Source organism: Lutra lutra, chromosome 8 (assembly GCF_902655055.1).
Source record: "Lutra lutra chromosome 8, mLutLut1.2, whole genome shotgun sequence".
In the NCBI taxonomy this organism is placed as follows: Eukaryota; Metazoa; Chordata; class Mammalia; order Carnivora; family Mustelidae; genus Lutra; species Lutra lutra.
This window is the reverse complement of record NC_062285.1, coordinates 86,611,751-86,637,869: the sequence shown is the minus strand read 5'-3', so window position 1 is coordinate 86,637,869 and position 26,119 is coordinate 86,611,751. Positions and strand designations below refer to the sequence as shown.

Genomic DNA, 26,119 nt, shown 5'->3' with positions numbered 1-26,119 from the left:
TTCTCCCTCTCGCTTTGCCCCCCTCTCTGCTTGTGATCTCTCTTTCAAATAAATAAAATCTTACAACAAACAAACAAAAAAGATTGTGTCCCAGGATATTGCGACAGCTAGGAGAGTCACAGGGAAATGAATGGAACAAGGGCAAAGAAAAGTCCTGGTCATGGAACGCCTGGGTGGTTCAGTTGGTTAAGCATCTGCCTTCGGCTCAGGTAATTATTCCAGGGTCCTGGGATCAAATCTGGAATTGGGCTCATTGCTAAGCGGGGAGCCTGCTTCTCCCCTTGCTTGTGCTCTCTCTCTCTCTGACAAATAAATAGAATATTAAAAAAAAAAAAAAGACTGGAGGCATGACTGGGGGCATTTTGAGGGAGGTCCTTACCACACATCAATGGGAATGGCAGCTAGGATGGGCCATGCTTCTTCAGTAGCAGCGGGTGGTTTTCAGATGCTCATGGCTCCTCTGAGGCTGATCATCACTGACAGTGCCTCTCACAGACATCTTACCACCAAGCACCACTGATCTGTCCACTCCAATGACTTCTGCCCACCCTGTGGACATATGGACATATTTGGGGGTGAGGGAGCTATACTCTTCTCAAAACCATTACTCTTATTTAGTGTTTCTCTCAAATTCTTTGTTTTGGGTTCCTCTCATTTTCTCTCCCTTCCTTCTGGTTTTGAAAAGCAGAACTCACTAGTTTCTACCTCATATCTAGTTCCATTCCTCCTCCAGAGGCCATGAGCACAGTGTGACCTAATGGAATGAAGCAATAGTGGGGAGTAGAAAGTGAACTGTCAAGAAGCACAACAAAATAAAATGCAAGGGTACTTACTATATGAAGATAAGGAAGGAAGGGAGGGAGGGAGGGAGGGAGGAGAGCAGAGTAGGGGGGAGGGAGGAAGGAAGGAAGGGAGGGAGTCCTGTAATGCTGTAATACCTTTTTTTTTTTTTCCACATTTTATCACTTGCCAATGTTTGGCATGTGTTAGTGTCTCTGAAAGCATCCAGTTCAATAAAGGTTTATTGAATTTTACCAAATCAAGATCTGGGTTCATAAAGTGTAAGTCAGTTTGATTCAGATCATTAGACACCTCAGGCCAAGAATCCTGGCTCTCTAAATAAATCAAGCTCTACAGAAAATTTTTTTCACTGGACTTATTATTTTTTAAAGTCAGAGTAAATAGGCATATTAGAACACTGAATCATAAAGAAGCAAATAAAACAATAAGTGAAGCCAGAGTATTTTTTTACATACACAAAAAGGAGGGAAGCATTAGTAAAAAAAAAATTACCACAGGAGATAAATACTCTGAAACTTTATAGGGCTAGCTCTTTTAACCATCCAGGTGAATTTATCCATTTTACCTTCAAAGATATCCCAGAAGGAAAAAGCAGAAATTACAATGAAATTTTTGAAACTGGTCTCTAACGTTTCATGAACTTTGAATCATGTCAATTCTCTATCAAATAATTTAGGAAATCTCTGTAACCACAATAAAAATTTCATTTGATTTTTTAAGTTACTTATCTTGATCAACTCTGAAAAAAGAAAAGTTCATGAAAAAACTAAATCAACTCTGAAAAAGAAGAAGAAAGCAAAAGATTGAGAATTTACCAAAGTTATAATTACAAAATACAGATTCATGTTAGAGGGAAAAGTAGACAAATAAAAATGGAGCACATAAAAAAAAAAAAAGAAGCAGCAGCAGGAGGAAAAATTAAGTTATCTTTTTAAAAACCTGGTTTTTCCAGGGGCGCCTGGGTGGCTCTGTGGGTTAAGCCTCTGCCTTCAGCTCAGGTCATGATCCCAGGGTCCTGGGATTGAGCCCCGCATCGGGCTCTCTGCTCAGCAGTAAGCCTGCTTCCCCTTCTCTCTGCCTGCCTCTCTACCTACTTGTGATCTCTCTCTCTCTCTCTCTGTCAAATAAACAAATAAAATCTTAAAAAAACAAACAAACCTGGTTATTCCTTTATGGATCATAATCCCATCAGTCAAAAGCCTGGAAGGCTTCTTAACACAGGTTCTGGGTTTCTGATTTTATAGATGTGGGATCAGGCCCTAGGGTTCATGGTTCTGACAAGTTCGTACGGGACACTGGTGCTGCAGGTGCTGGGAGCATGTGTTAAGATCACCCAGCTAGCTTCTTACTGAGAAGACTGATTTCTCATGGAGATCCAATGCGTTCGGCTGGCCTTTTAGCTTGATCGGGTGGCTCTTTTCTCTCCTGCCCATGTTACAGTTTCACTCTGCCAGATCTATTTCCTGACCCTTGTGTACACCCATCATTCCTATATCCCCTGTCTCTCTTCTACTCAGCTCTCCTTTTCTATCTGAAGCCCTCCGTTGAGCCTTATTTCCAATAGAAAGCTGTATCCAACCATAGGACAGAGGGATCTCCCTTTTCTCGAAACTCTGAGCACTTTTTTTGCATCCTTTTTGGCACTAAACGCTTGACACATATCTACACTGACTGTCTTCTTCCTCTCACTCCTTGCTCCCACCCCAAGGTCCCAAGACCTCACCCAAATGCTGCCTCCTCCTTGAAGTCTTCCTGGCTTCTTCTTTTGCCTAAGAAGTTCTTTTGAGCTCTCGTGAACAGAAGACTTGATAGTCCCCTTTCTTTTGGTATTTCCTCCATCACTTGTTGGTGTTCTGTTCTTCATTTCCCCCAAGAGATCGTAAACTCATGGACGATCTGGCTTGCACTCTTCAACTTTTAATCCCCAAAGTGTTTTGTACACAGTATGGCTCAAAAAGTGTATTTATATGGCACAAGAAAAAAAAATTTGCAACATGTTCGGAGGCTTTTCTGTTGCCTTGCAAAAACTCACAGCAAATCTCTTCCCAGAGCCATGCTTATGGGACTCTCTGTTCAGTAACCACTAACCTACCAAGGTCCCTGGGCAATAAATCATGAAAATTGTGTCTATGGAAATTTTATGCTTGCCTTATTAGGAATAGAGGTCAATGTAAGCTAGGTGTCTGAGGTGCATGTGGCCCCGTTCTCAAAATTCTGTGGAAAGAATGATATACTAGATGCTCAAATTCTCAACTGGGTGATTATAGGCAGCGAATTCCCCACTAAGTCTCTTCTCTCATGGCACCGTCCCTTTAGAAAGTCCTGCTGGGGTCAAATGAGCAGATTTCCCTTTTGTTGTTTCTTACCCAAATCTCAGAGGGGCATGTATTATGGACTTCCATAATTTAAAGTATAGAGCTAGTCCTCCCCTCCACTCCCTGTAGCCCAGTATCAGGGTCTTTGGAAATCAGGTAAAACAACTCCCATTGCCCCATTTATATTGTAGACAACTGAGGGAAGTTGGAGAACATTCCCAGCTGTGAAGTTTGGTGATTTATACTTCTTTTTATTTAATTATTGTCACACAGTGGGGCTCGATTTATCTTTGATATTTACTTGGTTATCAGATTCCCCCCCCCCTCATTTTTTCCTTTATATCCACATATATCTACATGCTTTCCTAATAAATGTACCTAAATTTCTGATGACAACTTAAAATCCAATTTGCCATAAAGTCCTTCTATAAATTAACATATGGATTTAAATTCTAACTTTTGTAATATTTTAGAAACATGTGTAGCACTCCCTTTCAGCCAGTGAATGAGATTTCACTATCTTTTATTAACTTTCCCTTTTATTTCTCAAGTTTTCATTATTTTCTCCTATCTGAGTCTATACTTGTTTGGTCTTGAATGCTGATAAAAATCTTGGAAGAAAATCTACACTTTAATTATTCCTCTGGGGTTCAAAGCTTTTCCATTTGATGAAGAATTTGTTCTGTGCTTTCAAACTCAAGCTTCTCTATTTGTTCCTATTTGGGCTTGTTAAATAAAAAAAAATAAGTATTCATAAATTCTTTGCTTGAGATAGGAAATCTGATTCAAATTATTTATGCAAACATATAATGTATTGATTTATGTAATTTTTAAAAAGCCCAGGATTCCAGTTTCAAGCATAGTTGGATCCAGGGGCTCATATTCTTTCATCAGAACTATTTCTTTTCTTTTCTTCTTATTTTTTAAAAGATTTTATTTAGGGGAGGAGTCAAGATGGCAGAGAAGTAGCAGGCTAAGACTACTTCAGGTAGCAGGAGATCAGCTAGATAGCTTATCAAATCAGTGCAAACACCTATAAATCCAACAGGAGATCGAAGAGAAGAAGAGCAGCAATTCTAGAAACAGACCACTTGCTAAAAGGTAGGACTGGCGGAGGAGTGAATCCAAAGCAATGGGAAGATAGACCGCACGGGGAGGGGCCGGTTCCCAGCAAGCGGCAGAACAACCGAGCACTAAATCAGGACTTTTTGCTCCACTCAGGGACATCACTCCAGAGGCTAAACCCAGGTGAAGCCCATGCAGGGTCAGCGAGGCCCCAGGTCCCACAGCGTCACAGAAGGATCGGGGGTGTCTGAGTGTTGCAGAGCTCACAGGTATTAGAGTGGGGAAGCTGGCTAGAGACAGAGCCAAGGAGTGAGCTCTCAGCTCGGGGTTACCTTGAACTGGTCACAGGCTGGGTGAGCTCAGAGCGCAGCCAGAGGCCAGGGAGACGGGAGTGACTGAGCACTTTTCTCTGAGGGCGCACTGAGGAGTGGGGCCCCGAGCTCTCAGCTCCTCCGGGCCAGAGACTGGGAGGCCACCATTTTCATTTCTGTCCTTCGGCACTCTATGGAAAGTGTTCAGGGAACAAAAGCTCCAGAAAGCGAACCCGAACAGATTACTTAGCCTGGCCCCGGGTAAGGGTGGTGCAATTCCGCCTCAGGCAAAGACACTTGAGAATCACTAAAACAGGCCCCTCCCCCAGAAGATCAACAAGAAATCCAGCCAAGACCAAGTTCACTTACCAAGGACAAAGCAGAATTCCAGAAGAAAAAGCAAAGCATGGAACTCATGGTTTTCCTCTCCATGATTCTTTAGTCTTGCAGTTAATTTAATTTTTTTAATTTTTATTTTTTCTTCTGCTAAATTTTTTTAACTTTTACCCTTTTCTTTTTTAATGTTTTTTAACTAGTTCATCTTAACAATACCTTTCATGAAAAAAAAATAATCTTTTTTGAGCCTTCATTATTATAGTCATATTTTATCCTTCACTGTATCTAACTTTATTTTTTGTATACACATAGGGTTTTTTCTTCTAAAAATTTTGGGGTACTTCTTCTAATAGATCAAAATATACCCTAAATCTAGCTCTGGGCTTGTTCTAGTCTCCAGCCTGAGCAAATTCTCTCCACTTTCTTTTTCTTTATTCTCCCAACCAACTTACTTTATCACCTCCTTTTTTAGAAATTAAAAAAGTTTTTTTTTTCATCTTTATAGGCATATTCCATCCCTTCATCTTGTTTACCCTTATATATGTTTTTCACTCTTAAAAATTTGGGGAGGTAGTTTATTCTAAGAGACCAAAATACTCCCAAAATTAAGTGGGTGGCCCTGTTCTAGTCACCAGTTTAATATATATATATTTTTTTTTCTTTTTTCTTTATTTGTTTTGTCTTTTTAATTTTTTTTCTGAACTTCTTTTTATCCCCTTTCTCCACCCCACAATTTGGGGTCTCTTCTGATTTGGTTAAAGTGCATTTTCCTGGGGTCTTTGCCACCATTTTAGTATTTTATTTGCTCCTTCATATATTCTTATCTGGACAAAATGACAAGGTGGAAAAACTCACCACAAAAAAAAAAAAAAAGAACAAGAGGCAGTACCAAAGGCTAGGGACCTAATCAATATGGACATTGGTAATATGTCAGATCTAGAGTTCAGAATGACGATTCTTAAGGTTCTAGCCAGGCTCGAAAAAGGCATGGAAGATATTAGAGAAACCCTCTCTGGAGATATAAAAGCCCTTTCTGGAGAAATAAAATAACTAAAATCTAACCAAGTTGAAATCAAAAAAGCTATTAATGAGGTGCAATAAAAAATGGAGGCACTTACTGCTAGGATAAATGAGGCAGAAGAAAGAATTAGTGATATAGACGACCAAATGACAGAGAATAAAGAAGCTGAGCAAAAGAGAGACAAATAGCTACTGGACCATGAGGGCAGAATTCGAGAGATAAGTGATACCATAAGACGAAACAACATTAGAATAATAGGGATTCCAGAAGAAGAAGAAAGAGAGAGGGGAGCAGAAGGTATATTGGAGAGAATTATTGGAGAGAATATCCCTAATACGGCAAAGGGAACAAGCATCAAAATCCAGGAGGTGCAGAGAAACCCCCTCAAAATCAATAAGAATAGGTCCACACACCGTCACCTAATAGTAAAATTTACAAGTTTTAGCAGCAAAGAGAAAATCCTGAAAGGAGCCTGGGAAAAGGAGTCTGTAACATACAATGGTAAAAATATTAGATTGGCAGTGGACTTATCCACAGAGACCTGGCAGGCCAGAAAGAACTGGCATGATATATTCAGAGCACTAAATGAGAAAAACATGCAGGCAAGAATACTATATCCAGCTAGGCTATCATTGAAAATAGAATGAGAGAGAAAAAGCTTCCAGGACAAACAAAAACTGAAAGAATTTGCAAACACCAAACCAGCTCTACAGGAAATATTGAAAGGGGTCCTCTGAGCAAAGAGAGACCCTAAAAGTAGTAGATCAGAAAGGAACAGAGGCAATATACAGTAACAGTCACCTTATAGGCAATATAATGGCATTAAATTCATATCTCTCAATAGTTACCCTGAGTGTTCATGGGCTAAATGCCACAATCAAAAGACACAGGGTATCAGAATGGATAAAAACAAAAACAAAAACAAAACAACCCAGGGGTGCCTGAGTGGCTCAGTGGGTTAAAGCCTCTGCCTCGGCTCAGGACATGATCCCAGGGTCCTGGGATTGAGCCCTGAGTTGGACTCTCTGCTCGGCAGGGAGCCTGCTTCTCCCTCTCTCTCTGCCTGCCTCTCTGCCTACTTGTGATCTCTGTCTGTCAAATAAATAAATAAAATCTTAAAAACAAACAAACAAACAAACAAAAAACCAAAACCCATCAATGTGCTGCCTACAACAAACTCATTTTAGACCTGAAGACACCTCTAGATTTAAAGTGAGGGGGTGGAAAACAATGTACCATGGTAATGGACATCAGAAGAAAGCTGGGGTGGCAATCCTTATATCAGATTAATTAGATTTTAAGCCAAAGACTATAATAAGAGATGAGGAAGGACACTGTATCATACTCAAAGGGTCTGTCCAACAAGAAGATCTAACAATTTTAAATATCTATGCACCTGATATAGGAGCAGCCAACTATATAAACCAATTAATAACAAAATCAAAGAAACACATCGACAATAATCCAATAATAGTGGGGGACTTTAACACTCCCCTCACTGAAATGGACAGATCATCCAAGCAAAAGATCAACAAGGAAATAAAGGCCTTAAATGACACACTGGACCAGATGGACATCACAGATATATTCAGAACATTTCATCCCAAAGCAAAAGAATACACATTCTTCTCTAGTGTACATGGAACATTCTCCAGAATAGATCACATCCTGGGTCATAAATCAGGTCTCAACTGGTATCAAAAGATTGGGATCATTCCCTGCATATTTTCAGACCACAATGCTCTGAAGCTAGAACTCAATCACAAGAGGAAATTGGGAAAGAACCCAAATACATGGAAACTAAACAGCATCCTTCTAAAAAAGGAATGGGTCAACCAGGAAATTAAAGAAGAATTGAAAAAATTCATGGAAACAAATGATAATGAAAACACAACGGTTCAGAATCTGTGGGACACAACAAAGGCACTCCTGAGAGGAAAATATATAGCGGTACAAGCCCTTCTCAAGAAACAAGAAAGGTCTCAAGTACACAACCTAACCCTACACCTAAAGGAGCTGGAGAAAGAACAACAAAGAAAGCCTAAACCCAGCAGGAGAAGAGAAATCATAAAGATCAGAGCAGAAATCAATGAAATAGAAACCAAAAAAACCCAATAGAACAAATCAATGGAACTGGGAGATGGTTCTTTGAAAGAATTAATAAGATTGATAAACCCCTGGCCAGAATTATCAAAAAGAAAAGAGAAAGGAGGGGCACCTGGGTGGCTCAGCAGGTTAAAGCCTCTGCCTTTGGCTCAGGTCATGTTCCCAAGGTCCTGGGATCAAGCCCCGCATAGGGCTCTCTGCTCAGCAGGGAGCCTGCTTCCCTTTCTCTCTGCCTGCCTCTCTGCCTGCTTGTGATCTCTCTCTGTCAAATAAATAAATAAAATATTAAAAAAAAAAAAGAAAAGAAAAGAGAAAGGATCCAAATCAATAAAATCATGAGTGAAAGAGGAGAGATCACAACCAACACCAAAGAAATACAAACAATTATAAGAACATACAATGAGGGGCACCTGGGTGGCTCAGTGGGTTAAAGCCTCTGCCTTTGGCTCAGGTCATGATCCCAGGGTCCTGGGATTGAGCCCCGCATTGGGCTCTCTGCTCAGGGGGGAGGCTGCTTCTCCCTCTCTCTCTGCCTGCCTCTCTGCCTACTTGTGATTTCTGTCTGTCAAATAAATAAATAAAATCTTAGAAAAAAAAAAGAACATACAATGAGTAACTCTATGCCAACAAATTTGACAATCTGAAAGAAATGGATGCATTCCTAGAGACATATAAACTACCACAACTGAACCAGGAAGAAATAGTAAACCTGAACAGACACATAACTGGTAAGGAGATTGAAACAGTCATCAAAAATCTCCAAACAGGGGCACCTGGGTGGCTCAGTGGGTTAAGGCCTCTGCCTTCGGCTCAGTCATGGTCCCAGGGTCCTGGGATCGAGCCCCGCATCGGGCTCTCTGCTCGGTGGGGAGCCTGTTTCCCCCTCTCTCTCTGTCTGTCTCTCTGCCTACTTGTGATCTCTCTCTCTCTGTGTCAAATAAATAAATAAAATATTAAAAAAAAAATCTCCAAACAAACAAAAGCCTAGGGCCAGACGACTTCCCGGGGGAATTCTACCAAACATTTAAAGAAGAATTAATTCCTATTCTCCTGAAACTGTTCCAAAAAAATAGAAATGGAAGGAAAACTTCCAACCTCATTTTATGAGGCCAGCATCACCTTGATCCCAAAACCAGACAAGGATCCCATCAAAAAAGAGCATTACAGACCAATATCCTTGATGAACACAGATGCGAAAATTCTCATCAAAATACTAGCCAATAGGATCCAACAGTACATTAAAAGGATTATTCACCACGACCAAGTGGGATTTATTCCAGGGCTGCAAGGTTGGTTCAACATCCGCAAATCAATCAGTGTGATACAATACATTAATAAAAGAAAGAACAAGAACCATATGATACTCTCCATAGATGCTGAAAAAGCATTTGACAAAGTACAGCATCCCTTCCTGATCAAAACTCTTCAAAGTGTAGGGATAGAGGGCACACACATCAATATTATCAAAGGCATCTATGAAAAATCCACCACAAATATCATTCTCAATGGAGAAAAACTGAAAGCTTTTCCACTAAGGTCAGGAACACGACAGGGATGTCCATTATCACCACTGCTATTCAACATAGTACTAGAAGTTCTAGTCTCAGCAATCAGACAACAAAAGGAAATTAAAGGCATCCAAATCAGCAAAGAAGAAGTCAAACTATCACTCTTCACAGATGATATGATACTATATGTGGAAAACCCAAAAGACTGCACTCCAAAACTGCTAGAACTTGTACAGGAATTCAGTAAAGTGTCAGGATATAAAATCAATGCACAGAAATCAGTTGCATTTCTCTACACCAACAACAAGACAGAAGAAAGAGAAATTAAGGAGTCAATCCCATTTACAATTGTACCCAAAACTATAAGATACCTAGGAATAAACCTAACCAAAGAGACTAAGAATCTATACTCAGAAAACTATAAAGTACTCATGAAAGAAATTGAAGAAGGCACAAAGAAATGGAAAAATGTTCCATGCTACTAGATTGGAAGAAAAAATATTGTGAAAATGTCTATGCTACCTAAAGCAATCTACACATTTAATGCAATCCCTATCAAAATACCATCCATTTTTTTTTCAAAGAAATGGAACAAATAATCCTCAAATTTATATGGAACCAGAAAAGACCTAGAATAGCCAAAGGAATATTGAAAAAGAAAACCAAAGTTGGTGGCATCACAATTCTGGACTTCAAGCTCTATTACAAAGCTGTCGTCATCAAGACAGCATGGTACTGGCATAAAAACAGACACATAGACCAATGGAACAGAATAGAGAACCCAGAAATAGACCCTCAACTCTATGGTCAACTAATCTTTGACAAAGCAGGAAAGAATGTCCAATGGAAAAAAGACAGCCTCATCAATAAATGGTGCTGGGAAAATTGGACAGCCACATGCAGAAAAATGAAATTGGACCATTTCCTTACACCACACACAAAAATAGACTCAAAATGGATGAAGGACCTCAATGTGAGAAAGGAATCCATCAAAATCCTTGAGGAGAACACAGGCAGCAACCTCTTCGACCTCAGCCACTGCAACATCTTCCTAGGAACATCACCAAAGGCAAGGGAAGCAAGGGCAAAAATGAACTATTGGGATTTCATCAAGATCAAAAGCTTTTGCACAGCAAAGGAAACAGTTATCAAAACCAAAGACAACTGACAGAATGGGAGAAGATATTTGCAAATGACATATCAGATAAAGGGCTAGTGTCCAAAATCTATAAAGAACTTAGCAAACTCAACACCCAAAGAACAAATAATCCAATCAAGAAATGGGTAGAAGACACGAACAGACATTTCTGCAAAGAAGACATCCAGATGGCCAACAGACACATGAAAAAGTGCTCCACATCACTCGGCATCAGGGAAATACAAATCAAAAACCACCATGAGATATCCCCTCACACTAGTCAGAATGGCTAAAATGAACAAGTCAGGAAATGACAGATGCTGGTGAGGATGCATAAAAGGGGAACCTTCCTACACTGTTGGTGGGAATGCAAGCTGGTGCAACCACTCTGGAAAACAGCATGGAGGTTCCTCAAAATGTTGAAAATAGAACTACCCTATGACCCAGCAATTGTACTACTGGGTATTTACCCCAAAGATACAAGTGTAGTGATCCAAAGGGGCATGTGCACCCGAATGTTTATAGCAGCAATGTCTACAATAGCCAAACTATGGAAAGAACCTAGATGTCCATCAACAGATGAATGGATAAAGAAGATGTGGTATATATACACAATGGAATACTATGCAGCCATCAAAAGAAATGAAATCTTGCCATTTGTGATGATGTAGATGGAACTAGAGGGTATCATGCTTAGTGAAATAAGTCAATCGGAGAAAGACAACTATCATATGATCTCCCTGATATGAGGAAGTGGACATGCAACATGGGGGTTAAGGAGGTAGGAGAAGAATAAATGAAACAAGATGGGATCGGGAGGGAGACAAACCATAAGTGACTCTTAATCTCACAAAACAAACTGAGGGTTGATGGGGGGAGGGGGGTTGGGAGAAGGGTGGTGGGGTTATGGACATTGGGGAGAGTATGTGCTATGGTGAGTGCTGTGAAGTGTGTAAACCTGGCGATTCACAGAACTGTACCCCTGGGGATAAAAATATATTATATGTTTATAAAAAAAAGAAATGTACCAGATTAATATAGAGACCTATGGATAATTGAATAAATGGAGACATCTTTGATATCTGGAAAAAAAAAAAAAGAAATGGGCAGAGGACATGAACACACATTTCTGCAAAGAAGACATCCAGATCGCCAACAGACACATGAAAAAGTGCTCCACATTACTTGGCATCAGGGAAATGCAAATCAAAACCACAATGAGATACCACCTCACACCAGACAGAATGGCTAAAATTAATAAGTCAGGAAATGACAGATGCTCGCGAGGATGTGGAGAAAGGGGAACCCTCCTATACTGTTGGTGGGAATGCAAGCTGGTGCAACCACTCTGGAAAACAGCATGGAGGTTCCTCAAAATGTTGAAAATAGAACTACCCTATGACCCAGCAATTGTACTACTGGGTATTTACCCCAAAGATACAAGTGTAGTGATCCAAAGGGGCATGTGCACCCGAATGTTTATAGCAGCAATGTCTACAATAGCCAAACTATGGAAAGAACCTAGATGTCCATCAACAGATGAATGGATAAAGAAGATGTGGTATATATACACAATGGAATACTATGCAGCCATCAAAAGAAATGAAATCTTGCCATTTCTGATGACGTAGATGGAACTAGAGGGTATCATGCTTAGTGAAATAAGTCAATCGGAGAAAGACAACTATCATATGATCTCCCTGATATGAGGAAGTGGACATGCAACATGGGGGTTAAGGAGGTAGGAGAAGAATAAATGAAACAAGATGGGATCGGGAGGGAGACAAACCATAAGTGACTCTTAATCTCACAAAACAAACTGAGGGTTGATGGGGGGAGGGGGGTTGGGAGAAGGGTGGTGGGGTTATGGACATTGGGGAGAGTATGTGCTATGGTGAGTGCTGTGAAGTGTGTAAACCTGGCGATTCACAGAACTGTACCCCTGGGGATAAAAATATATTATATGTTTATAAAAAAAAGAAATGTACCAGATTAATATAGAGACCTATGGATAATTGAATAAATGGAGACATCTTTGATATCTGGAAAAAAAAAAAAGAAATGGGCAGAGGACATGAACACACATTTCTGCAAAGAAGACATCCAGATCGCCAACAGACACATGAAAAAGTGCTCCACATTACTTGGCATCAGGGAAATGCAAATCAAAACCACAATGAGATACCACCTCACACCAGACAGAATGGCTAAAATTAATAAGTCAGGAAATGACAGATGCTCGCGAGGATGTGGAGAAAGGGGAACCCTCCTATACTGTTGGTGGGAATGCAAGCTGGTGCAACCACTCTGGAAAACGGCATGGAGGTTCCTCAAAATGTTGAAAATAGAGCTACCCTATGACCCAGCATTTGCACTACTGAGTATTTACCCTAAAGATACAAACATAGTGATCCAAAGGGGCAGTGCACCCAAATGTTTATAGCAGCCATGTCCACAATAGCCAAACTATGGAAAGAACCTAGATGTCCATCAACAGATGAATGGATAAAGAAGATGTGGTATATATACACAATGGAATACTACGCAGCCATCAAAAGAAATGAAATCTTGCCATTTGCGATGACGTAGATGGAACTAGAGGGTATTATGTTTAGCAAAATAAGTCAATCAGAGAAAGGCAACTATCATATGATCTCCCTGATATGAGGAAGTGGACATGCAACATGGGGGGTTAAGGGGGTAGGAAGAGAATAAATGAAACAAGATGGGATCGGGAGGGAGACAAACCATAAGTGACTCTTAATCTCACAAAACAAACTGAGGGTTGCTGGGGGGAGGGGGGTCGGGAGAGGGGGTGGGGTTATGGATATTGGGGAGGGCATGTGCTATGGTGAGTGCTGTGAAGTGTGTAAACCTGGTGATTCACAGACATGTACCCCTGGGGATAAAAATACATTATATGATTATAAAAAAAAGATTTTATTTATTTATTTGGCAGAGAGAGACACATCGAGAGAGGGAACAGAAGCAAGGTAAGAGGGAGAGGGAGAGGGAGAAGCAGACTTCCTACTGAGCAGGGAGCCCCATGTGGGGCTTGATTTCAGGACCCTGGGATCATGACCTTAGCTGAAGGCAGATGCTTAAAGACTGAGCCACTAAGGTGCCCCAGAACCGTTTTTTTTTTTTTCTTGCATTTTTCAGTTCTTCCTTCATTGTGTTTGCTCCATTTCAAGGAGATAGAGTCTCCCTTCTTGGTGGCAAGAGAGTGGCTAGCAGCTGTGGGCTCGTACTCATTCTGCTTTCATCAATCTCCACTCAGTTAAAAGGCTCCCAACCCACTCCCAAACCCAATTCCAAAAAATTCCCATGACTGTATCTCACTAGTTCTGACTGTGTCCTTTTCTATTCCTGATGAATCTCGGTGTCCATGGAGAAGAAATACACTGAGTTCCAGGTCTGCTCCCAGGCAGTGGGCTGAGCGAGTGTTGCATCAGTTGATAACTGGGCAGAGTGATTCCCCGAGGGTATTCAGGGTGCCCTCACTGGCATCAAGCAGAAAGGCACAGAGAAAGCAAAACCCCAAGTTTCCTTTATACTCCTCTTTTGGAAGAGGTGACGATACTGGTCAAAAAGGAGAGAGAAGCAATAACCACAGGAGCGGGGTTGTACTTTTTGCTGGAATCTGTAAAAATGAACACAAAGAGAACTTTAAAGGAGTAGAGTTTATTTTTTAAAAAGCAACCTCATTTATCCTTTGATTCTTTTTTTTTTAACTTAGAAAATTCCTAATAAAAATATTTGAAGTTCGCTACTTTAAAAAAGTATCCTCTTAAAATTTTTTCTAACCAGCAGAATTCAGCTTGTTTATTTTGCAGATGAAACAGCACCAAGGAGTTCAGAGATTTACTCCAGGTTCCCGGCTAGTTGGTGTGTGAGATCTCATGATTTTCCATCTTTATTGTCCCCAGTGGCACCATCACCATTTTAATTATCATCACCTTCATCACCATTATGAAAGCTGACATTGATTAGCAACTTACTCTGTGCTGTGGTCTATTTTAAGTACTTGTTATCAATTAGCTTATTTAATCTTCTCAGGAAATGTATGAGGTATTTATTCTCATTATCCTCATTGTCCTGCTGATCAAACAGTGACACAGACATGTGGAGAAACTTACCACTAAGTGCACATCTAGTGTGCAGTGAAGGCAGCATTCCAGCTCAAGCAGTCTGGCTCAACTCTATCTTTTTAGCTGCAGTATCATTTCTCCATATATCACAAAATGTTCTAAAGAGAGGGATTTCCTTTTCAACTAGACTTCACTGACTGTTTAAGGTAGAAAAGATGCTTGGGGTCAGGAAGACTTTCAAATCTGTGATTGCCTCAATATTTGAACATATTGCCTGATAGGGTGACTACATGATGGAGAAATATTTTCCCATTACTTTCACGTAATAATGCATAAAATCCTTTTAGTTTCCTGGAATTTCTTGGAATTCTGTATATACAAACAATATTTAAAATCCATTTTTACCATTAACAGTAGACAAAGAAAAGTAATAATGCATAATGTTTCTAAACTTCTGTTAAAGTTCCTGTTAAAATTTATTATCTGAATTCTCACAGGGACCTCGAGACCATTAATATCACTTGAGCAGATCATTCACTACAGTAATTCCCAAACATTTTTTGTTTTGTTTTCTCCTCACTGAGGCTGAGATCACAAGGACCTCTGACTCTGTTCTTTCTCACTTTTTAATGGAATATGATTCTACTGAAGAGTTATCAGAGAATATTGACTGAGAGTGAAACAATGTAGTGGGTAGAAATTACGGTTACTGGAAGTGATTAGCTTGGGTGTTGAAGCTTTGTCCCTAGCTGACCTTTATATTAGGTACTTTCACTGGACCTGAGCTTTCTCATCTGTAAAACGAGAGCATCTCATCCAACACTGTTGCAAATTCTAGGATCACTACCATTCCCCTTTACTTTGCTTCATGGCTACTATAATGACTGATGCTCAAATAAGGACAAACATACAGATATTACTATTTTGTAGTCATACTCATTCTTCAAAACCACCTCTTCAGCCCCCTTCCTCATAACTAGGATATTAAAAAAGTTTACTTTAATTTTATTTTCTCAGGTTAATGTAACTTTTCTTTCCTCTCTTGTTACTTTTTCTCTTTCTTACAGTCATTAACATTTCTACCTCACACTATTATTATCATTATTTTTACACAGACAATATCTTCCTTTAGGGGAATAAATGAAAAACATTCGTGATTTAAATGTCTATGAAATCTTTCATTTAAGGATAACTCACATTAAATTTACTTTTGCATTTGTTTTTGCTTTTCTTCTAAACTATCTATTCAATGCTTTTTCCCCCCTCTGTATCCTAGTAGAGTATTTTTCAAATTGGAGGTTGTGATGCCTTAATGTTTTATTACGACCTTCATTCCAATAATGTGATAAAAAGCATTAGAATAAAAAAACCCTAGAGTTAAACGACATGTGTACTGTGAACGATTGTCTTGTTATACATATGTGTGTACTTGTATGTTTATGTGTGTATGAAGTGAGTTATAATGCAGTTACAGTCACAGAGGATTGAAACGAATAGTAGGTTCCTAACAATATTTTTGAATGGACAAATAAATCTCCTGAAAGCAGTCTATAGAGAACATTGCCCTGGGCTTTTTGTCATAAAACATGGGAAAGGGTCTTACTTTTGTCATTTATAAACTGAATAATCTCATACAGACCATGTAACCTCTCTCAACCTCAGTATTCCCACCAGTATAGTTGGGTCAGTAACCAATGTACAGCATGGTTGTAAGAATTAAACAGATAATGTGTGTGAAAACCTTCTGTGAATGAGATTTGCTATGTAAGTATAATATTTTTGTGGATTATAATTTAATTTGATCAATCTGGCCTTATGGTATATGGTTTAGGGAGAAATACATAATATAGCTTGTATTTCATGAACTCTGAATCTGTGAAATATCAGATTGTTCAGAAAGAAACACTCAATCCCTTGAAAAAAGCAGAAAAAAGCTAAAACTGACATACAGTATATCTAGTTAATTTGATATTTGGAGGCAAATGCTATCTACAGCCTTTTTCTCTCAAAATGTGGAGATTAATGAGTATTACTCTTTTAGAGAGTTATCTAGGAAATAGTTGGCACTCAGACACTGGTAAACATTGTTTCTTCTGTCTCTTCCTTTGTTTTTTTCGTCACTGTCAATATCACTGAAACACACATTTGTGCCACTGAACTATTATCCCACTTCCACGTGCAAAGTACTTTCCTAGAATTTTTCAATTGTGTTTGAGAGGGTGGATGCCAAGTACTGCCACAAGGTTCCCCTTTGCCCCATTTTATAAATGAAGAAACAGGCTCATAGGTTGTTACTCACACAGGCCACATAGCTACTAACATATATGTCCAGCCCTTCCTGACTCCAAAGTTTTTTCTCTTTTTTCTACCATGCTGTGTGGTCTCCTAGATTCATTCAATTATTCATTCTTTCCTTTTCTCTTTAAGATTTTATTTGTTTGAGAGAGAGAGAGACAGAGACAGCGACAGAGATAGCGAGAGAGAGCTCAAGCAGGGAGAAGAGGGAGAAGCAGCCTCCCTTCTGAGCAGGGAGCCCAATGCGGGACTCAATCCCAGGACCCTGGGATCATGACCTGAGCAGAAAGCAGACGCTTAACCAACTGAGCCACCTCTCAAATTACTCATTCTTTCATCCATTCAGCTGAGACAGACACTCTACTTCAATGTTAATGTGCTGCCGCAACTAGGGAACACTAAGTTGAGATAAAGCCCAGGGGAAGAGAAAACAGGAAACAGGAAGTAAATAAAATAAATAATATGTAACAGTAATAGTAGCCACAAGTTTTGAGTACTTACTAATGTCAGAATCTGATCTAAGAGCTTTTACATGCTTAAGTCACTTCGTACTTGCCAGAATCCTATAGGGAAGGTTTCATGACATTTCCCCCTATATTACATATAAAGAAATGGAGACACACAGGGACCAAGCCTTTGCCCACATTCTCACTGCCAGTAACTGGCAAAGTTAACATATAAAACCAGGCTTACTACAAAAGTTGACTGTATTTTTTCTAGAAACATGCTTAAGAATTTTGATTATGTGAAACATTTCCACAAATAAATCCTTCTTTGTGAATCCAATGATACAGAACAGAGTATGTATTTGTGCGTTTACAGATTTTTGGCACGGATTATTTTCCTGAACAAAGCAACATTTAAGGACAAATAACTAACATATTTTGAGTCTTTCAATGGGCATGAAAATATCTGTTTCTATGGTAACCAGTATAGGTCACAAGAGGGGTGAGAGAAGAATTAGAAGGGAGGGCTGTTAGTGTAGAATTTCTTAAACAATTTTTCCTTTGCAAATGCCCTTGCTTAAATATATTATGCTACCAATTTGACCTTTTGACTCTAAAGGCAACAGATTTATGGGCACTCTTTAAAATTGAGAAATGTAGGTTCAAGTTAACAGAACCAATTTCGAAATAAATCGAAGGTCTGGGGAAGCTATACTCTCTAATCTATTGTCTTTTCATTGGGAGAGTTATGGTGTCTTGGCTGACCAATTTTTAAAGTCTTCGTGTTGTCTTTCAAATATCATGTCTGTCAGATTAAGAGGGAACAAGAGAGGAAACAAGTCACTGGCTCAGAGGGACTTTTTAGATGTAGAATAGCTTGGGACTTCTGCTTGGGAAAAAAAACTGAAGGCATAAGAAAGAGTCTCTTGAGAGGATTCCAGTTTCATGAGGAATTGGATATCGGTCCTCCAGAATACCTTCTGGGAATCCCTAGACTGTGAGGTTGACGGCAGACAATAGCAGTTAGCTAGAAAAGGAGGTCTGGGGAGGGTCCACTGATCTTCCTCCCTCCCAATGAAGGACTTCCAGAAAAGAAAAACACAGCACTTCCCTCCTCCCATTGTTCATGTATGGATCAACCCAACACTGCTCCAGGATGTTGGGATAAGTAAAGTTGTTATTTGTCAGTTAACAGAAATGTCTTAAGGAAAGTTTCAGAAACCACTTACTTTTTGAGAAAACAGTCACCATTGCAGCAAATAGCTGAAAGCATCATGAGGTTAATCAAACTCTTTTTTTTTTTTTTTTTTTTTTTGGGTAATCCGTAGAGATAGGTGGATCTATATCTCGAGATAATATAGTCTTTTTATCCTCAACTAAAGTGTCTGTGCTAACAACCAGCCAATGGCAGCCTTGAGGCTTCCCTAGTGGGCTTCCATGTGAGGTTTAGGGAAGGCAGAACCGGAGAATGGAGCAGCCTTCTCTGCAACTCTCAGCCAGAGCCAATGAAGTCAGAGGAAGAGTGGCATCCCTGCAGCTCGAGCTGATTCTTCTCCCTCTTTCAATCTCCAAATAGTTTTGTAGTTGTGCCGGCTGGGAAGACACTCCAGCTCCAGCTCTTGGCCTACCACGTGATGTCTCTGACCAATATATCACCTTCTACGACCAGGGGTCATTTTCTTCTGCCATTTACAATCTCTTCCCAAGACTGCACAGTGATGAATTTCCAGGAAGAATTTAGATGTAGTAACTCACATTGCAAATGACCACATTCCAGATCAGTTACATCATGGCTATAGCTCCCTATATTTGACTAAGGGTTGAACTTCCTAGAATACTTTCTCTTTCTAGCAAATATTGAAACTGTTTTTAGTCAATTGAGTTATCTGGTCATCTGACCCAAAGATAAGACCACTTAGAAGCATTGAAAGAGAATGCTTCATCTTTTGCTGTTCAACAAATATAGATTTTTTTTTCAACAAATGTAGATTGAACATTTCTATGTGCCAGGAGACTGAAGTTAATATTGGTTAACACTTATTTACCATTTATTACATGCTAGTTCTTTTAGAAATATTTTTGTATTATTTTCACAAAAACCCTGTGGGGCTCTATTATGATGCTCCTTACATAGTAGAAGAACATAGGAAGTTTAAACACTGGACTGAGAACACAGCTGGAAAATGGTACAAGTTGGATAGGAATCAAGACAGAGTGGATCCGGGGTCAAACTGCCTGGATTCAATGCCAGACTCTTAAATTAAATACTGTATTGTCACAGGCCTGCCCACAAAGAACTTACAGAGCAATATGAGTTTACTGACTCCTTAAGTATGATTTGTGATTTCAAATATCCAGTCAAGACCAGCCAAGCTTCCAGAGTCTAGCAATGTGCATGGCTACTCGAGTTAAGCCTCAACTCCCAGTTGTGTTTGAGTAGCTTCCTGACAGGAAAGCAAAGATCATTAGTTTGGTGGGAAGGGTCTTGAAATAGTTTCCTTTGAGACTTACAGAGTAGGGAATATGGGTAATAGTTTCTATTTTATACTCCTTTCTTTCAGTTTCCTACCCTTTGATGTAAATGTTCTATAACTTTTTACTTAATATATTTTATATTAAAAAAATATTAAATAAAAATATTGCTCATCAACCCAGTAGAAAAATTTTTCTGTCTCAGCTTCATTCTATGAGGATGAAGCAACAGTATAGTTCTAAAGAACCCTGGAAACTGACTACGAATGTTCTCGTTTGGTATCAAAATCTCACTGTTTGCTTCATACTCTAGTTTTTCATTCTCCTCTGCAAACACTAATCTCTTGGTTCTGTGGAACAGATATTCATTTCACCTGTATTGTTGCCTGCCACACTTCTAAGGACAGGCAGAAAGAGATAAAAGTATTGATAAGTCACCTCTCTCCTGGTCTGGATTTGCAGATAGGCCCAAGTAAGCAGGCCCAAGACCTTAGCGTGGAAGTCAGTTTCAGGATCACTGTTAACACTGCAGCCCCAAAATGCTGAGTAATGCTCATAGCCTGAATTACTAACAGTAGCAATAATGACAGACTAGAGAAAGAGTCAGGGATATTTTTGAATGTTTGACTGCAGTCAAGTGTGAGTGTGAAGAAATGCATGTGTGGATAAGGACGATCTTCCTTCTGAATCAAACAGGGCATGGCACTTGCCACAGAACTACCATTGTGTGCAGGGACTGTGGCTGGTAACATACAGGGACAGAATGGAGTTGGCTACATAATTTTCTACAAAAGATCTTAGCAATATTTTGTTGTTCTTGTTCTGTGGTATCTTCAGTTTCTCCTGTTTCAGTTCATTTTCCACCATATCATTAGAGCCCTTTCCAAAATACTGATCTAACTGATGTTCCACTCCTTAAAAATTTCCAGTGGCTTCTCATTACCTATAGCATGAAGTTTGAAAGTCCTTAGCATAGAATACAAGAGTTTTAACCATCTGGCCCATCAGAAGACTCTCCACCCCAACCCATCCCCTATTCCTTTTCGACTCCTAGCCTCCTCCCGTGTCCTGTACCTCCTACATTCCAGCCATCCAGAATTGTGGAGATTCCCTAAAGACACTGGCTGTTTGAAACCTCTGTCATTCAGCATATGCTCTTTTCTGTTTGAAATGACTTTTCCTCTCTTCTTTCACTGAAAACCCCCATTTCTACTTCAAGTCCCATGGGGTCCTTGATTGTGAAGACTTTCTCACTTCCTCCAAAGAGAATGAGTAGCTTCCTACACTGAGAAGCCACATCCATTCCTTGAATGTCTGGTGTATTGCTTAGTGCTTTTGAGTGTGGACATTTGCTCATATTTTCATTTCTTATTAGACTAAAACACCTCCTGGGATAGTGATTTTGCTTTATTCATCTCATAGCACATGACGCCTCCCATTCCAGTTCCTGGAACATAGAAGATGGGTAATAGATAAGAGTAAGTGACTAAGTCATGCCTCCTGCTTTACTCACAGCACTCCCTATTCCTGTAATGACCATGACAAAAACAAAACAAAAAACAAAGGAGAGTTTGAAGGTGAAGGTAAAAATGTTATATTTTATATGCTATCTTTTCTAGTAGAGGTTTACTCTCTGTGTCTAGAATGCCCCACATATTAGAGCCACTGAAGAAACACATTTTTTCCAGAAGTAGTTGAAGAGAAAGAAGGGGAGGGAAACAAAGGAATAAGGCAAGTCTTCTCTAATCCGTCAGTTCCACCATTCCTGAAGGCCAATTTCCATATTTTTGGCCTTCCCCCTAATAAGCCCCACAGAAAAATAACTTTTTAAAAAGAATAGTTGTCTGTGATCCTGATAAGAGTAGATTCCGTTTAGATGGATAATATAATACCTTTTAGCAGCTGACAGTTGTATGTGCTCACGTTCCCAGTGGATCGCAACTGCAACCAATTTCCTCTTGGATGATGGCTCATATTTACAACTTTGAACAACTCATAGGGAGGGACCAGGACCTCCTTCTTGTGAGAGTCTTCTGGTATAGGTACGCCCAGGCAGGTAAATATGGTAAATAAAGTTTGGTTCCCAAAGTTCTGTGCCTCTTCTTTTAGGAGAGAGGTGGAGAGGAATTGGCCAAATCGGATGGTGGCACCACTGTAGGCTTCCAAATTGATATTCTTCATCTTATGATACACCTCAAAACACAGAGAGTCATTCTTCATGACCATTTCTTTCCTTAGCAGCTGGATCGCTGAGGTCAGGTAGTAGTGTAAGTACTTGAAATGGAATGAATGTTCATAATGCTGTGGAGACCTCCCAGCATTGGCCATGGCTCTGGTGAAGCTTGTGTGAACACTGTTGTTTGATGTATAAACCAAGATGGCCAGAGCATGTGTAATATTCATGTTCTTGGGGAGATCTTTGGCTCTGTTCAGCCAGGTTAAGTGGGCTTTCTTCCAGACCCCGTGGTAATCTCTATGTGCTTCTATTTCTTTTGTGAAATAATCCCCTTGGCTTAGCTTCTCCATGACCTGTGGGCTACAGCCTTGGTACTGATCATCAAAAGAATCTGGTGCCAAGTCAAAGTCAATGTTAACTGCAACCTATAAGAAAAGAAAAATCTCGATTTTAACTTTTCAAATCAGGTGGTGGATGTTCTGGTTGACTTGCTATCCTCCATAAAGCCAAGTCTTCTCAAAATGTATTTGCTGAAATAAATTTCACTCATAATCATTACCCTGTCCTAGTACTTCCTGCATCAGTGACCTGTGCCAGAGATTGAATTTGGTTTGATAAATATTACTAAAAGTTCAAGAAACTCACCTCCCCAGGGAGGAAGTGACCCTTCTTGTATAACCAAAACCAGTATTTTTGCATAATACTTTGAAGAAAAAAAATAAAATCTTAAATTTATGTATACTTTCTGTTTCCCCTGTTGAACCCCTTTACATTCTGTCATGGGTGTTAATAAATATCTCTTTTATGAATACCTAAAACCCATATTAAATCTTTGAATTTCACTTAAGAAAAAACTTTAGTGATGAGTAATGTTGGGTTCTCCCAAAGGGTCTCCACTAAATAACAGCCTTCTCTTTCGACCAGGATCTGATTTAAAAATTGAGGAAAACAGAGCATGTATGAAGATTAAAATATCACCTTCATTACTGAATTGTAATGGGGCACACATCTTTAGGTCTGATGGCACGTAGACTTGTTAAGACTATACTACAGAACAAGGCAGACTTGCCCACTGAGCTGCAGACAGTATTGGATTGTGGCCTGCCCAAAGATAAGATTCTTGTCATGGAGGAACACAGAGCTCATGCCCTTTTCTGTCAGGCTAACTCCCAGGGGGAGGAAGAACAGAGTCAAACTCAGAATGCCTTGTTATTATTCCTGATATTACCAGTCAACTAAAATTGCCCACCACCAGAGGAGTGGTACAGTGCTCAGGACTGTGCCTAGGACAGTCCCTCCTCCTAGAAATCAGGAATGAGAAACAGACAATTTCCCATGGGTAGTCAATTGAATGTTATTTATTAATATCTAGTCCATATTTTTTAAATTTTAATTTATTTTTTAAATTTCTTTTCAGTGTTCCAGAATTCATTGTTTATGCACCACACCCAGTGCTCCACGCAATACGTGCCCTCCACAATACCCACCACCAGGCTCACCCAACCTCCCACCCCCCTCCCTCCCAAAACCCTCAGTTAGTTCCTCAGATTCCACAGTCTCTCATCGTTCATCTCCCCCTCTGATTTCCCCCAACTCACTTCTCCTCTCCATCTCCCCATGTCCTCTGTGTTATTCCTTATGCTCCACAAATAAGCAAAACCATATGATAATTGACTCTCGCTGCTTGACTTATTTCACTCAGCATAATCTCTTCCAGTCCTGTCCATGTTGATACAAAAGTTGGGTATTCATCCTTTCTGATGGAGGCATAATACTCCATAGAATATATGGACCACAGAATGGGAGAAGATATTCACAAATGACAGTACAAAGGGCTGATATCCAAGATCTATAAAGAACTCCTCAAACTCAACACACACAAAATAGATAATCATGTCAAAAAATGGGCAGAAGACGTGAACAGACACTTCTCCAATGAAGACATACAAATGTCTAACAGACACATGAAAAAAATGTTCATCATAGCTAGCCATCAGGGAGATTCAAATCAAAACCACATTGAGATACCAACTTACACCAGTTAGAATTGCCAAAATTAACAAGACAGTAAACAACGTGTGTTGGAGAGGATGTGGAGAAAGGGGATCCTTTTACACTGTCGGTGGGAATGCAAGTTGGTGCAGCCACTTTGGAAAACAGTGTGGAGATTCCTTAAGAAATTAAAAATAGAGATTTCCTATGACCCTGCAATTGCACTACTGGGTATTTACCCCAAAGATACAGATGTAGTGAAAAGAAGGGCCATCTGTGCCCCAGTGTTCATAGTAGCAATGGCCACAGTTGCCAAACTGTGGAAAGAACCAAGATGCCCATCAACAGATGAATATCTAGTCCATATTAAACTGAAGTTAGAGATTTGAATACAAGTTCATTAAGTATCATCAGTCTATGTTTTAGAGTCATATTTTCAACTATCCAAATTCCAAGATGTTTTCTTCTTGGCAAAGAAACAATGCATTTGTAATAAATAGCACTCCTTATATTAAGAGATACGATTCCATCTAGTCAACATCAAAGATGTTGCAGCTAAAACTCAAAAACACACCATTTGGTGTGTTACTGTCATTTATGATGAGAAGACATCTAGGTGTGTGTAAAATGGAGCAAATTTTTAAGACTGCTTATATGATTTTTGCCAATAACTCTTTACAGAAGGTTTACAAATAGGCCTACAAGAATCTATTTAAGCCAAAACAAAACAAAATCAATCATATCATGTTCTGTTACATCCTGTGAGCTCTAAACATTTTAATATATCACTAGATCTCAAATATGTACTCTGTTATCTCTCAACATTAGGTTATTTTTTATTATATAGAACTTTAAATTATAATACTTCTTTTGAGTTGATCCCTATGAAATAGTCGAAAGCCAAATAGGTTTTATTTTATATCATTTGTCCTACAGAAGCAATGTTTTACTTAAATTTTATGGAGAATCAAGAAAATCACATTATGCCTCTAGCTTCCATTAATGCCAAATTTATAAACTCTAAAGAATTCCACAGTCTTTAAGAATTGCTTTCAACATCTTCAGTAGCATTATTGGTTAAAAAGTCTGAATGAGGGGTGCCTCCGTGGCTCAGCTGGTTAAGTGTCTGCTTCCTGCTCAGGTCATGATCCCAGGGTCCTGGGATCCAGTCCTGCATTGGGCTCCCTGCTCAGTGGAGAGCCTGCTTCTCCCTCTCCCACACCCCTGCTTATGACCCCCGCTCCGTCCCATAAATAAAATAAAAAATCTTTTAAAAAGTGTCTGAATGAAATTAGATCCCAAGTGACCAAAGGTCATTTAAAGATTGTCACCAGGAAAGCGCCCCAGTGGAGCTCTGACCGTAAAGAAATCACCTCCTCAATTGCGCCCTACCTCAGAACTCCAGGTGGGGGTCTGCAGGCCAGAGAACAGCAGTAGGAGATGAAGCGGCCAGGGGAGGAGCCAGATTCTCATCGTGGGGGCTGCGGTAGTAGTTGGGAGAATCCTTCTGCCTCTGTTGGTCAATGGTCGATATTCGTTTGTGTTACAAATCCTTCCCGCTCTTGCCACTTCACTGTGAAATAAGGGCTCAGCGTTCTCCTCCGGGATTTCCTTTGGATGAGTCTCAGCAAGACCTTTCCTTGTTCATGTCTTGTGGAGATTTCTGTTGACCACCTCCAACCAGCAGTTTCTCCGAGGGAAGCTATGGGCTCCAGTTTATTTGCAGAGCTGAAATCTCTGTGAAATAGCCAGATCGCTGCACCAAATAAGGGATTGTAAGAGCAAACTTGTTAGTTTCCTATAAAAAAAAAAAAAAGATCCCTTATCTGGTCTGTGTAGGGGGGAATTCCAAAGGCCTGTTAAGGGTCAGGCTCAGCAGTTCAACCCTTACTTTCTCAGGAAGACAGGAAAGGCACACGCTGTACAGTGTTTGGGGCCAAGTGACATTATCTGCAGCTGCAGGTTTCCATTGCGAGTGATGTGATTGGCTCACGCAGGTTGCTGGGGAGATGCCACCTCAAGGTGGGCCTATGTCACTCTCATTTG

General features: G+C 39.8%; 1 protein-coding gene across 1 annotated transcript; it reads right to left on the bottom strand.

Annotated features, from left to right (window-relative positions):
• Positions 1–379: 379 nt before the first annotated feature.
• Positions 380–25,717, bottom strand: ART4 (ADP-ribosyltransferase 4 (inactive) (Dombrock blood group); the record flags this gene model as incomplete). Its single annotated transcript, XM_047741518.1, has 3 exons — positions 380–549; positions 21,798–22,506; positions 25,466–25,717. Coding segments are annotated over 3 exons (1,089 nt in total), but the record flags the coding sequence as incomplete, so codon positions are not given.
• Between the last annotated feature and the right edge of the window lie 402 nt (positions 25,718–26,119).